Source organism: Pezoporus occidentalis, unplaced genomic scaffold, assembly GCF_034315485.1.
Source record: "Pezoporus occidentalis ecotype Australia unplaced genomic scaffold, CSIRO_AGI_Poc_V1 ctg76, whole genome shotgun sequence".
Lineage (NCBI taxonomy): Eukaryota > Metazoa > Chordata > Aves > Psittaciformes > Psittacidae > Pezoporus > Pezoporus occidentalis.
The window spans coordinates 3666840-3681496 of NW_026916115.1; the positions used below are offsets into that span (position 1 = coordinate 3666840).

Sequence of the window (14657 nt, forward strand, 5' to 3'; positions counted from 1 at the left end):
CCTAAGCAGACATGGACCAATGTGAAATGAGCTCTTTGCTTGATGTTCCTGTTCCCCTTGGACAAAGGGTATTTAACTTCAAGTCTTTGCTGTGCATTAGGATTGACAGCCATTTCATATAGCACTGACACAGTGTATGTTATTATCAAAACAACAGTGGCTGTGCTTTTATCCCTGCTGTTCTCCCAGTCGTTTCTGTTGTAAATGCAAAGTGAAGATTTGCCTCTAGCTGTGTAGAGATGCAAGTCTTCTATGTGTTACCCTCTTCTCCAGATGAAAAAGTGGTTTTAGTTACTTGCTAAACAAACGGAAGACTTCCCAATATACTTATTGGAAAGCCAAAAAAAGTGCCAACTGCTATCCTGGGCAGCATCAAAAGAACCAGCAGGTCAAGGGAGGCAGTTCTCCTCCTCTACTCTGCTCTTGTGAGACCCCACCTGGAGTACTGTGTTCAGCACTTTGGCCCCAATATAAGAAGGTCAGGGACATGTTGGAGCAAGTCCAGAGGAGGACCACAAATATGATCACAGGACTAGAGTAAGCACATCTTCTCTGAAAACAGGCTGAGAGAGTTGGGGTTGTTCAGCCTGGAGAAGAGAAGGCTCCAGAGAGAACTTAAAGCAGCCTCCCAGTACCTAAACAGAGCCTAAAGAAAGCTGGAGACGGACCTTTTAAAAGAGCAAGTAGTGATAGGACAAGGGGGAATAGCTTTAAGCTGAAAGAGGGTAGATTAGATATTTGAATCATAGAATCAAGTGGGTTGGAAAAGACCTTTACGATCATCAAGTCCAGCTGTTACCCCAGAACTGTCAAATCCACTACTCTTATCTCACTAGAGTGTGATAAAGTCTCCCCTCAGCCTCTTTCTCCAGGCTAAACAACCATAGTTGCCTCAGTGACTCCTCATAAGGCCCTTCACCAGCTTTGTTGCTTCTTCCCTAAGTGACAAGTCAAATTCAGCAGAGGCAAATTGCAAAAATTTCTGCGCACCTGCAGCACTTACTTGTGTTTTTCTACTTGACATGTGGTTTGTAGTATGCTTCTGAAATATGTCAGATGTTCATGTTCAGTAGTTACTGTGTGCTGCAAGGTCAAGGGAAAAAAAAAAAATCTTAATTTTGGAGGCCTGCAGGCTTCTGCTTATCCTTCATCTCCTTTTCAAAGTAATTGCCCATGGTCATGAGGCATGTATCTGTGCTTTTATGGCTCCATTAGTAAGATGCTGTTGTGGGGAGTTACATGGTGGTCCAGAAATTTGGGGAAGTTTGGGGGGTTCATAGTTCCTACAGATTGGAGAACCAAGGCTCTATCCTGCCAGCTTTTGCCATCCCTTTGGTCTGGGGGGCAGATTGGGGTGGGTTTGCTATTCTGTGTATGGAGGCTCTGTCTGGCTCAGGAGTAGCCACCATTGCCTATAGTGGGCAATAGTGTACAGCCCCACTATTCTTCTGTCTCTGCTTAGCTTCTAGGAGTTAAGATAAAGAGAATTTACAGAGCAGATGTTTCATATCTCTTGAGGAACAGCTCTGTTGTGTTCTTTAAATCAATGATAGAGGTGAAACATGATTCTGGACACAAAATTCCCTGTCAGTTGGTTCCAACACCCAGCAGGATTGTGGTCTTAGTACTTAATGACTTTTCATTTCTCAAATTTGGTGTGCATTCTGATGATGACTTTGATCTCAAGCTGACTGACTTGTGAAATGGCTTTGCTGGTCATGTTTCAGTAGGGGATTAACTTACCAACATGTTGCCTGCAGAGGTAAGCTGCTGCTCCAGCTTCTTTTCCTGCTGTAATTAATTTTACTGCTGCTTATATCGTGTGTTTCAGATGTAGATCAGGGTCTCATGGATCGTCTCAAAGACATTAACAGCACGCTAACAAGCCAGCTCAACAGGCTGAGGAACATCCAGGGCACAGTGCGGGAGACAGAAAATCTGGCGGAGCAAGCCAGGGTGCGGGTGGAGGACACTGAGGACCTGATAAGCTTAGCTTCTGATATGCTTGAGAAGGCAAAGATGGCAGCTGACAATGTGGTGAGTGTGCTGCCAACTTCCCATGTGATGAGGAGAGGGCCTTTCCTTTCTGTGCCCTCCGGTGTATTTCTCTGCTTGTTCTCTCTCATAGAGCAAATTTGCTATGGAAATATCTTCCTCCCTACCCAAGATCACAGGAAATAAATAAATGAAGATCCCAGTGTCTGTCATAGGTTGTATCTTATCTCCTGCTCAAAGAAACCAGCATAAGAACTCCTAAATAAATATTGGCACCTGTTTTTGAGGGGCAGCCATTGATGGAAACTCTATGGGCTCAAGAAAAAAAAAATAGAGAAATTAGAAGTAGCTTAGACACATCTCTAAGCACTTCGATCATGACAGTAAATCTAAGAAAAGATGAATAAAAGATAAAGAAGAGCTTTAAGATTTCTTTTTTTCTTTCAGTCCATTACACCTCCGGAGTCAAGTGGGGACCCTAACAACATGACTCTATTGGCAGAAGAGGCCCGTAAGCTGGCTGAAAGGTAGGCTGTGGCAAGACATGCTCCTCACAGGCTGCATCAGGACCCTGCTCTTCTTTGCAAAACCAAAATTTTATTCGCTTGATAGGAAACAGAGTCTCTTACTTTTCTGAGTCAGAGACTGGCACTGTGGGTGCTCAGACAGCATCTTCTGTTGCAGATGTTTCAGCACCTTCTGTATGCAAATCTGGGTGAAGGAAGGAAAAATAAATATAAAAGCTGGGAGAATAAAATCTGGAATAGAGGATGAAACCACTGCCTGACAATTCTAATGGCATTATTTTTTCTTCTGTAATCTTGTTCAGACACAAAAAAGAAGCTGATGAAATTGTTCGCATAGCTAAGGCAGCAAATGATACTTCCACAGAAGCATATCAGCTGCTGCTGAAGACCCTGGCTGGTGAAAACCAAACTGCAAATGACATTGATGAGCTCAACCGGAAGTGAGTCAGTAACATAAAGTTGGTTTTATTTCCTGGCTTTAGAGCAGTGCATAAAATTAAGACACCCTCTATAGTATTTTATGGTTTGGATTTTGTGAGACTTGTCTTTCAATTTCATAGCTTCCCTACTCAATTAGTAAGTTCGGTTCTACCAAAAAAAGGAAAGGTAACTAGATCCTTGGTGTTTTTTTAGGTATAATCAGGCAAGGAACATTTCTCGAGACCTAGAGAAGCAGGCCAGCAAAGTGCTTGCAGAGGCAGAGGAAGCTGGAAACAGAGCCCTGCAGATCTACGCTAATCTCACCAGTCTACCTACTGTGGATTCCACAGGGCTAGAGGTATGTGTGGGAAGCATCATAGAATCGTTAGGGTTGGAAAGGACCTTAAGATCATCTAGTTCCAACCCCCCTGCCGTGGGCAGGGACACCTTACGCTAAATCATGTCACCCAAGGCCTCATCCAACCTGCACAGCTCTTTCTAAAGATAATGAGTATAAGCGTTACAGCAGTGTGCTAGGTTGCTGGCATGCCTTGCTTGTACTTTGCTAATGTTTCTCTGCATAGAAACAGTCTGTGAAAGTTTTATCCAACTAGGCATGATCCAGACTTGGGCGTTTCAGCTGCTATGTAGGAGATGTGTGTGCAGGAAACTACATACATAACTTTCCTACATCCTCTGATCTCTGAAGGACAAAAAAAATGAGTGAAATGTTATTTGCCAAACATCTTGGCTTGAACAGAGAAGTGAAAAAAGTTCAGTTCACTCTGAAGCCTGCCGAACTGCTCCCTCTTACGTGCTCACTATAGTGCAGTAAAGCTTCTTGCGCACAAAACTGTTTGCAGCATCTGTCCTTCATTGCACTGACCCTCATGGTATTCAGAGCTTTGAAGGCAAAGTTACAACTGTAGTTGTAAGAGATGGGTACCCGTCATAGCTTCTGCCTGTTTGACCATTAGAAACTATACCGTGTTTCACCACCTGTTCAGGAATTCTCTAACATTCAGGATTCTGCATTTGTTTCTGATCTCCACCTGCAGAATGAAGCAAATAAGATCAAGAAGGAAGCAGAGGAGTTAGATCAACTAATTGCCAGGAAGCTAAAAGATTATGAGGATTTGAGAGAAGACATGAAAGGAAAGGAGCTGGAAGTAAAGAACCTCTTGGAGAAAGGGAAGACGGAGCAGCAGGTCAGTTCTGTTTTGTGTGCAGGCTTTTGTTTCCTGGGAAAAAAAAAAAAAGGAAAACGAGTAACTGGCCAGGACGGAAGATCTGGTCTTACTCAGTCTTGGCGCTGCATATAACTTACAAGAATACTGAAGAGTGGCCTCAGAAAGGAGATGCAAAAAGTTGGTAAAACCAATGGCATTGAGGCTGTATGAGAGAATAGAGGATGTTTGTCAGGTGTAGTGTTGTCTTTGTATTTGGAACAGTATTCCAGAAGTACCTAAATTCACCTGGTTTCAGAGGAAGCATTGCCACTCAGGGATGGACACTGTTTGTTATGGCATTGGTGTTTCAGGCTGAGCAATGCTAAATGATAACCTAGGTGGTTCTCCTCTAAAAGTAAGAAATGTTAAGGTAAGAAATGTATCAGAATGTTGATACATGTCATGTCTCCTTAGACTGCAGACCAGCTTTTGGCTCGAGCAGATGCAGCGAAAGCCCTGGCTGAAGAAGCTGCTCGGAAGGGCAATGGCACACTGCAGGAGGCTAATACCATTCTCAGCAACCTGAAAGGTAAAGAGAAAACACTTGCAGTGAATCCTTCAATCCCTGTGTGACGTGTAACTTGCCAAGTGACAAGTATCTTGGTTAAATGGGCCATGCTATGGCCAGTACCTGGGAGTTGGTGGGTTCTTTTGGCTTTTCTCTTTAAAGAAAAAAAAGATTGGAAACCTCCTTCTAAGTTCCTTATTTAGGGTTGTAAGATATGTAACAGGGAGAACTGCAAGCGTATATCCCCCCACACCCCAGTTTGTTCTTCATCCTTCTGATGTCAAGGTGATGAAGTTGCCTCCAGAAAGAGAGCTTGCAGTAAGGTGACTGCAGCAACTCAGACAGAGACCCCGTCCCAAACCGTGGCTGTTCAGGTCTCTGGGTGCAGGGAGTGCCAGAGCCTGCTGCTGCCGGGGGAGGGAGGACAGCATTCCACCTGTGTGAGGTGTGAGCAGGTAGAAGATCTGCTTAGCCTGGTGGCAAGACTTAAGGAGGAGGTTGAGACACTGAGGACCATCAGGGAGTGTGAAAGGGAGATCGACTGGTGGAGTAACTCCCTGGCGTGCCAGTCAGAACGGTTCCAGGGAGATACCCCCAAAAGGGGAAGGACCCCCTGCCTTCTCACACAGAGGGGGATGGCCCGAGACAGCCCCTGCCCTGTAGCTGTTGCGCAGAGGTAGGGGACCAAAAAGACGACGAGGGTTGGAAGCAAGTTCCAGTTTGGCGTCGTGGGAAACCCTCCCCCGTTCCTGCCCTGCTTCCCCAGGTGTCCCTCCGTAATAGGTTTGAGGCCCTGGATCTTGAAGGAGAGGTAGGTGAGAATGTGGGGCAAGGCCAGCTCACAAGGCCACATAGGAAAAGGCGGTCGACTTTGCACCTCAAGACTGCCTCTGTTAAGAAAGAAAGAAGGGTCATTGTAGTAGGGGATTCCCTTCTGAGAGGAACAGAGGGCCTGATATGCAGAGTTGACCCTCATCATAGGGAAGTGTGTAGTCTGCCTGGAGCCCGGATCAGGGATATCACTAGGGCGCTCCCCAACCTGGTGCACCCGACAGACTACTACCCGCTGCTGGTCTTCCAGACAGGTGGGGAGGAAGCTGCTTCCTGCAGTCTGAGGGGGATGAAGAAGGACTACAGGGCCTTGGGGCGGATGGTGAAAGAGTCTGGGGCTCAAGTGATCTTCTCCTCACTCCTTCCATCTTCCACTGATGATGTGGGAAGGAATGGGAAGATTCAGTTCATAAACAATTGGCTTCGAGACTGGTGCTACAGGCAGGGCTTTGGATTCTTTGATAACAGCTGGTTTTATAGGGCACCAGTCTGGACAATGGCGTGTGGGAAAGGTTTGTCTCACAGAGGCAAAAGGATGCCAGGTCACGAATTAGCAGGGCTCATTTGGAGAGCTTTAAACTAGATTCGAAGGGGGATGGGGTTGTAGCTGGGCTTGCCCCAGTGGGGCAGCACTCCAGGATTAATGAAGACTGGGAGGCCTCCTATAATCCTAGGGTGAAATCGGTGTGCTCAGCTCGCTCCCTGGAATGTCTGTACACCAATGCGCGCAGCATGGGAAATAAACAGGAGGAGTTGGAAACCTGTGTTAAGTCAGGAGACTATGATCTGGTGGCAGTTACAGAGACGTGGTGGGACAGCTCACATGACTGGAATATAGTCATGGAAGGCTGTGTCCTTTTCAGGAAAGACAGGTCAGCCAGGAAGGGTGGTGGGGTTGCTCTTTACGTGCGGGAGCAACTACAGTGCACCGAGTTCTGTCCAGGGACAGATGACGAGCGAGTTGAGAGTCTGTGAGTGAGAATTAAGGGGCAGGCTGGCAGGGGGGATACTGTTGTAGGTGTCTGTTACAGACCACCAGATCAGGGTGAGGAAGTTGACGAGGCCTTCTACAGGCAGCTGAGAGTGGCCTCACAGTCACAGGCCGTGGTCGTCGTGGGGGATTTTAACTTCCCTGATGTTTGCTGGAAGGACCACTCGGCAACCCAGCCACAGTCCAGGAGGTTCCTCCAGTGTATGGATGGTAACTTCCTCCTGCAAATGGTGGATGAGCCGACCAGGAGAGGAGCGCTGCTGGATCTCATCCTCACTAACAAGGAGGATCTGGTTGAAGCAGTAAGGGTTGAGGGCTGCCTTGGTTGCAGTGACCACGAGATGGTGGAATTCAGGATCTTGTGTGGTAGGACTAGTAGAATACCAAGTAGAATTGCAACCCTGGACTTCAGCAGGGCAAACTTTGGCCTTTTCAAGCAATTGCTAGGGGAAATCCCATGGGCAAGGCTGCTTGAAGGTAAAGGGGCCCAAGATAGTTGGTTGACATTCAAGGATTGCTTTTTCCGAGCTCAAGATCGGAGCATCCTGACACGTAGGAAGTCAAGGAAGAGGGCCAGGAGACCTGCGTGGCTAAATAGGGAATTGCTGGGTATGCTCAAGTGGAAGAGGAGAGTTTACAGGTCGTGGAAGAGGAGAGTTTACAGGTCATGGAAGGAGGGGCTGGCCACCTGGGAGGAATATAAGGCTGCTGCTAGAGGATGTAGGAAGGCAGCTAGGAGGACTAAGGCCTCCTTAGAATTAAACCTGGCGAGAAGGGTCAAGGACAACAAAAGAGCTTTTTCAAATACATGGCAGATAAAACTAACACCAGAGGCAATGTAGGCCCACTGATGAACGGGATGGGTGCCCTGGTGACAGAAGATACAGAGATGGCAGAGTTACTGAATGCCTTCTTTGTCTCTGTCTACTCTGCTGCAGGCAGTCCTGAAGAGCCCTGTACCCCTGAGATCTTAGATGAAGTCAGGTCAACGGAGCAGTTTGCCTTAGTCGATGAGGAGTGGGTTAGAGACCAGTTGAGCAATCTGGACATCCATAAATCCATGGGTCCAGATGGGATGCACCCGCGGGTGCTGAGGGAACTGGCGGAAGTCATTGCTAGACCACTCTCCATCATCTTTACCAAGTCTTGGGAAACAGGAGAGGTGCCTGAGGACTGGAGGAAAGCAAATGTCACTCCAGTCTTCAAAAAGGGCAAGAAGGAGGACCTGGGTAACTATAGACCGGTCAGCCTCACCTCCATCCCTGGGAAAGTGATGGAACACCTTATCCTTGGTGCCATCTTCAGGCATATCAAGGATAAGAGGGTCATGAGGGGCAGTCAACATGGCTTCACCAAGGGGAAATCATGTTTGACCAATCTCTTAGCCTTTTATGAGGAAATAACACGGTGGATGGATGATGGCAGAGTGGTGGATGTGGTCTACCTTGACTTTAGCAACGCATTTGACACAGTCTCCCACAGCATCCTCACAGCTAAATTGAGGAAGTGTGGACTGGATGATCAGGTAGTGAGGTGGACTGCGAACTGGCTGAAGGAGAGAAGCCAGAGAGTTGTAGTCTATGGGGCTGAGTCTAGTTGGAGGCCTGTAACTAGTGGAGTGCCTCAAGGGTCAGTACTGGGACCGGTATTATTTAATATATTCATCAATGATTTAGATGAGGGAATTGAATGTACTATCAGCAAGTTTGCTGATGACACTAAGGTGGGAGGAGTGGCTGGCACGCCAGAAGGCTGTGCTGCCATCCAGCGAGACCTGGACAGGCTGGAGAGTTGGGCAGGGAATAACTGGATGAAATATAACAAGGGAAAGTGTAGAGTCCTGCATCTGGGCAGGAACAACCCCAGGTTCCAGTATAGGTTGGGAAACGACCTGTTAGAGAGCAGTGTAGGGGAGAGGGACCTGGGGGTCCTAGTGGACGACAGGATGACCATGAGCCAACACTGTGCCCTTGTGGCTAAGAAGGCCAATGGCATCCTGGGGTGTATTAGAAGGGGAGTGGTGAGTAGGTCGAGAGAGGTCCTCCTTCCCCTCTACTCTGCCCTGGTGAGACTGCATCTGGAATATTGTGTCCAGTTCTGGGCCCCTCAGTTCAAGAAGGACAGGGACCTGCTGGAGAGAGTCCAGCGCAGGGCAACTAAGATGATTAAGGGAGTGGAGCATCTCCCTTATGAGGAAAGACTGAGGGAGCTGGGTCTCTATAGTTTGGAAAAGAGGAGACTGAGGGGTGACCTTATAAGTGTCTATAAATATATAAAGGGGGAGTGTCACGAGGATGGAGCCAGGCTGTACTCAGCGGCAAACAATGATAGGACAAGGGGTAATGGGTGCAAACTGGAACACAAGAGGTTCCACTTAAACTTGAGAAGAAACTTCTTCTCAGTGAGGGTGACGGAACACTGGAACAGGCTGCCCAGGGAGGTTGTGGAGTCTCCTTCCCTGGAGACATTCAAAACCCGCCTGGACACATTCCTGTGTAACATTATCTAGGTGTTCCTGCTCCGGCAGGGGGATTGGACTAGATGATCTTTCGAGGTCCCTTCCAATCTCTAGCATACTGTGATACTGTGATACTGTGAAGTGGAGGTAGCGTGGTCAAAGTAGCATCCCAAGTCCCTTCTGGAGCAAGTGATAAGGATGTGTTTTGCCCTTTCTTAGATTTTGATAAGCGGGTGAATGATAATAAGACGGCAGCTGAGGAGGCTCTGAAAAAGATTCCTGCCATTACCCAGACCATTGCTGAAGCCAACAATAAAACACGCCAGGCAGAGCTGGCGCTTGGCAATGCTGCTGCTGATGCCCGTGAAGCCAAGGCTAAAGCAAATGATGCTGAGAAAATTGCCGGTACTGTCCAGAAGGTGAGTCCTTTGCAGTTCTGAGCCCACCCTCCTGAGATATTGGTATGTAGCTGTGTAAACTTGTCTATTCCAGTATTTCATGGTGAGCCCCACATGCTTTCTGCTGTATTCCCCACTAGGGAATGCAAAATGTGGCATGGTAAGAAATTGGTGACCTTTTGATGAAAAGGATTGAAGGAGGTTCTGCACCTTCACTGCCTTTTTCCATCCTGTTCCCCATGGTTGGTTGTAGAATGCTGCTGCTACCAAAGCTGAAGCTGATAAGACTTTTGCTGATGTGACGGGGCTAGCCAAGGAAGTGGATGACATGGTGAAGCAACTACAGGATGCAGAAAAAGAGCTGAAGCGGAAGCAAGATGATGCTGAGCAGGATATGATGATGGCAGGCATGGTAAGTAATGCTGGCAGGTGGCAGCAATGGCAAGAAACTTCCTTGTCCCTGCTGATGTGGCAATGCAGTTTTTTCTCCTGCAAGGACAGCAGTGGGTCCAGCCAGTGTTCAAACTCTTCCAATTTTTAAGTGGGATTGAAAATGTGAGGTGACCAGAGGAGTTCCTCTGATGGCATTTAGCATAGATTCCCTTCTGAAATTTGAGAGTTTTCTTAATGCAACACTTATTTTGATCAAAACCTGACCGTAGCCCTATTGACTGCTCTGACTTTTCCTGCAAAATCCTGCTCAGTTATCAGGGATTGCCATCCTGAAATAATCAGAAAGCATTATTTGGAGGTCATCGGTCTTCACCAGCACCGTGTTGAAGATGTCAGTGTAGGAATGTTATCCTGGAGAGAGGAGCCAGGGATTTGTGTAATTTAACTGCTTGGGCAGACTTGTGAAGAGGAAAGGCAACAGCCTTTTTTGTGCTCTCATTTATTTTTCTTTTGTAAATTCTGCAGGCCTCACAGGCTGCCCAGGAGGCAGAAGACAACGCAAGAAAAGCAAAGAACTCTGTGAACAGTTTGCTTTCTGTCATTAATGATCTGCTGGATCAGTTAGGTAAGACTGTCCTTAGTATGCTGTCTGCCTTTGAATGTTTCCGTGATGCGGCAGTCCCAGTAGGTGGCGTGCTGCTGGCTTCCCTGATAGTGCTGTGCAAGGAATCGAGTGGGCTTCTAGAAACGGTGTTTGCGTGGTTTTGTCAAGGAATTTGGTTTGGAGTTTGTTGGTTTTTTGTTTTTTGTTTTTTTTTTTCTTTCCTTGATTAGCTTCAAAGCCCTGAATACTGAACAATGTTCAGTACCGCTTTTTCTGCAAGCCAGGGACTTTTTTTGAGGCACTGAAGGTGTAATCCATATGATTGGTGCTGTTTTAAATGCTGTTTCTAATGTGGAGAGAGCCTGATGGAGGTCTCTGAGTGGGCTAAGCTGTGTAAGCATCCACAACTAAAGCGTCAAAACTTTGTTAATGGACTTCACTATTTGCTTCTGGCTTTTCAGGGCAACTGGAGACGGTGGACTTGAACAAACTGAATGAAATTGAGGGTACCCTGAACAGTGCCAAAGATCAGATGAAAGATAGTGACCTGGACCAGAAAGTGTCTTTTCTTGAAAGAGAAGCCAGGAAGCAAGATGATGCAATACAGGCTTACAACAGGGACATTGAAGAGATCCTGAAGGACATTAGCAACCTGGAAGACATCAAGAAGACTTTGCCATCTGGCTGTTTTAACACCCCGTCCATTGAAAAACCCTAAAGGTGCACTGGGGGTGGGGGGTATTCCCCTGGTGAGTGGTGGAGCGGTGGTTTGGCTATGGAGTGCCTTAACACACATTACCTTCTTCCAATACCCAAGCCTTTGCTGCTCGCAGCTGCTGTTTTCTTTTCAAATCAGGATAAGTTGAAAGATTTTTTTTTTAATTTTTTTTTTTTTTTGAGAAGCAAATTAAATATCCGTCTTTGGGCATCAAAGGGCTTTTTTTATATAGATTGTTTTCCTGAGCACTCTGCCTTTGCCCCTTTCTCAGACAGTTTCCCTTTGATTAGTGCAAGGATGAGAGATGCTCTGGACTCTTTATACTGTGGTTCAGAAATAAACATGTGAGCTGTATACAGCAAGGCAAAACTAATCCCACTTTCCTCTCTTCTCCCCTCGACTGTAAAGTCCGTGGTCCCAGAGCTCTCTGTCCCTATGAAGGAAGGGGGTGGCTACCAAAGTATTACTGTAATGGCCAGTATAGCTGCACTCATTCAGATCCCTCTTCCCACCTTCTAACCCTGTGAATTTTTTTTTATTGATAACTAGTGGCCAATCTGACAGCATTGGTAGCCTTTGACAGAATAGCTGAAGCCTCTTTCTGAAATGCTTTCTGTGATGATGCATCGCTCCGAGAAAAACACAGCCTCTGAGAGGAGGTTTTTTGGGAAGATGGGATACTGGTGGAGTGGTAGATCTTTACTGGGGGAGTGATAGGTCTTGCCTTCCCCACTCCTGGTGTGGGGAGAAGTTCTGGGTCTGGTCTGTAAGCAGCTACCTGCTGGGTAGTCCAAGCTTGGGAGTGTGGGAGCCATGAGCTGTGTTCCTGTCTGTAGGTGTTGCTACTGAATTACCAGAGGATCTGTTTTTCTGGGTTATGAATGTCTGATTGACAGATCACTTAGTTCAAGCAGGAAAAGGCTTACTGAAGAGGAGAGCTGCCATCAGAGTGCTCCAACAGCTGCACGGGCCTTCGTGCTGAATGTCTTTGGGTGGGGAAGGAAGAGGGCATGCAAGTGGAAATGAAAAGGTCTTTCTCCCTTTCTTTTTCCTGAAGGACAGTGGCATTTTTGTGTCTTGGCATTGCTCTTACTTTTTCCCTGCTTTTAAGCTGGCAGAAAGAGCTGGAGTTTACCAATGCCCTCCTTTCTTTTTGTCTACTGATCTCCCAGTCACCATAAAGCCACCGCAGCACAGGGACTTCAGGCCAGGCTCAGGTGGCAGGTCTGCCTTTCACACCGCTACCGTTGCCTCCCCAGCAGGCTCCCTCTCCCTCCCTAGGTAGTGCCTCCCAGCTGCTTACTGGTGCTGGGTGGGAGCAGCGGGGAGCCCCTCACTCCTTCTCTGGCCCTCCTCTTGAGATGAGAGCATTCTCTGTGGCTTCTTTTTTGCCTCCAGCCTGGCATCCCTCCCCCCTTCCATGAGATCCAGTATATATCTATCCTTAAACACTATGCAACTTTGTACGTTTGCGTAGCGGGGAAGAAATTATTATCTGACACACACTGGTGCTATTAATTATTTCAAATTTATATTTTTTGTGTGAATGTGATTTTTTTTTTTTTTTTTTTTTCTGTTTTTATCATGATTATAGTGTGAGGAAGTCTCTCGTGTGTGTGTATGTGTGTGTAAATATACTCAGCCATATTTCCAGAGTGGCACAGCCTGGCCTCCTCTGTGTTCTTTCCCTTATAGCCACTGGGGTGCGTGCACTGTATTATCGCTCCTGTCCGTGTTATTCCCTTAGAGCTCAGTGTTTCTCCTAGCTGAGCTCCTGCATTCTTACCTCTCCTGTATCCTCAGCACCCATAGGGGCATCAGCAATAACCACTTTGCCTGTAGGGTGGATGATTTCTAGCCCTCCCTCCAATGCCATCCTTGATGCATGGTGCACCCTGTTCTGTGTCCCTTGTCCCCAGGGTTGCTGTGCCAGGAGCAGAGCAGGGGCTCTGGCTTTGCAGCTGGGCTTGTAAGGAGCTGTAGCACTGTTGGGAGGCCAGACCCAGTACTGAGGTAGTTGGAGAGCTGGATCTGTGGATATCTTGATACCACTGTGTGATGCGAGAGGCTTGGTGCACCCTCGGGAATGGCGCTGCTGGGCAGGGGTCGTTCCTAGCAAACCCCACATTGCTCTTGTACCCCTTCTCTTAAAGACTCTTACAACTTAATAGCTGGGGATTTCCCCCTGCCTGCAAACATACCTAATACCTGGAGGAGAGCTTACCTGTGCTTACCCACATGTGGGACACTGAGGTCAGTGTCTTGGCTGGCTGCTCTTGTCAGATGGCTGGTTGTAACCGTGTCACCTCTCTGCCAAGGTTGTGAGAAGAGCAGGTGCAAAGATGCATGCGTGCCCTGGCTGACCTCAGGCCTAAGGTTTCCTGCTTTCTTCTCTTACCTTTTTTTTCCCCCTTAAGCTGTTTTTAACAGAATTTTATTTTTAAATAAAAAAAAAATCTTTATAAGCAATCTCTTAATCACTACTGCATTACAGCCATTATTCAGTGTATAAGTCCAGTTATTTCTTTACGTAATGTGATGATGCAACAGCTGCTGGTGGAATGCTGCATGTCATGGGCAACGTGTGACAGTCCCTTCATCACCTTATTCCTGACTGTGGCCACCTCAGTATGTGCCTTCACTCCAGCTTTTTGCCTTAATCTGTGGTCTTGCTGTCTGGGGCGGTGAACAAAATGCAACACTTGCAGTTTTTATGTATAAAACAGTATTTCTTATTTATAATAAAGTCTGAATATTTGTAACCCCTTATACCTTGGCATTCTTTTGAGCATTGCCTTTTTTTGGGGGTGGTGTTAATGGGGATGTGTCACAATTGTGAGATTTGCCTAATCAGATGAGCTGGATTGGGGTGGAAGAAAAGGAAAAGTACTTACGCGGTGGACTGCAGATGGCCGCAGCGATCATGGTTTCTCCCCATGCCCACTGCTGTGTTGCCATGACTGAATTTTATGCTGCTGGTTTTCCAGGCCTTGAAAAAATACAATGATGTTGGTGCTGATGTTGTTGGAGCTGCAATGTCCTGGGAAGCCCTGGGGAAGCGGTGGGCTGTTTCTGCACAACATAAGGGTAAAATCCTTTCTACTTTCAACCGATGGAAAAGGATGGGGCTCCTGAGAATTGAAACAGTAGCCCTAACTAAAGAAGATGAAGTTTCTCTACTGGGAACTACCATAAGTTGGTGTACTCAGTGTAAGTTTTTAATGTCAGAACAGATGACTGTGATAACAGACTAGGCCGTTCTGCATTCACACCTCTCTTACAGCTGCACACAGGATTCCTTTAGTTTTCTCAGTAGAAGAAAATGCACATTAATCTCACTAATTTTCACCAGAGCTGATCCCATGTCAATTTGCAAGTTTATTATTTCTTATATTTCCATTTTTCTAGCTTCAGCTTTTTGTTCTTTGTTCCTCAACTCTAACTGCCACTAATGCATTTGTTGGCTAAAAAACCCTTTCTAGTTCTTATTCAGAGGTTTTTTTGCTTCATTTTGTGGGTTTGGTGTTTTTTGTTCACTTGTTTTGTTTTTTGTTTGGTTGTTTTTTTGCCAGCGTTGCTGTTGAG

At 46.7% G+C, this 14657-nt stretch overlaps 1 protein-coding gene across 1 annotated transcript in view; it reads left to right on the top strand.

Moving 5' to 3' along the window:
• Positions 1-13841, top strand: part of LAMC1 (laminin subunit gamma 1) — a 70658-nt gene extending 56817 nt beyond the window's left edge. Inside the window, exons 19-28 of the mRNA XM_062602233.1 lie at positions 1832-2037; positions 2443-2522; positions 2825-2962; positions 3156-3300; positions 4001-4150; positions 4586-4700; positions 9179-9378; positions 9611-9769; positions 10276-10375; positions 10816-13841. Coding sequence (XP_062458217.1) covers positions 1832-2037; positions 2443-2522; positions 2825-2962; positions 3156-3300; positions 4001-4150; positions 4586-4700; positions 9179-9378; positions 9611-9769; positions 10276-10375; positions 10816-11072 — 1550 coding nt within the window. The 3' untranslated portion in view covers positions 11073-13841. The remainder of the gene's footprint in view (positions 1-1831; positions 2038-2442; positions 2523-2824; positions 2963-3155; positions 3301-4000; positions 4151-4585; positions 4701-9178; positions 9379-9610; positions 9770-10275; positions 10376-10815) is intronic.
• The last annotated feature ends 816 nt before the right edge of the window (positions 13842-14657 follow it).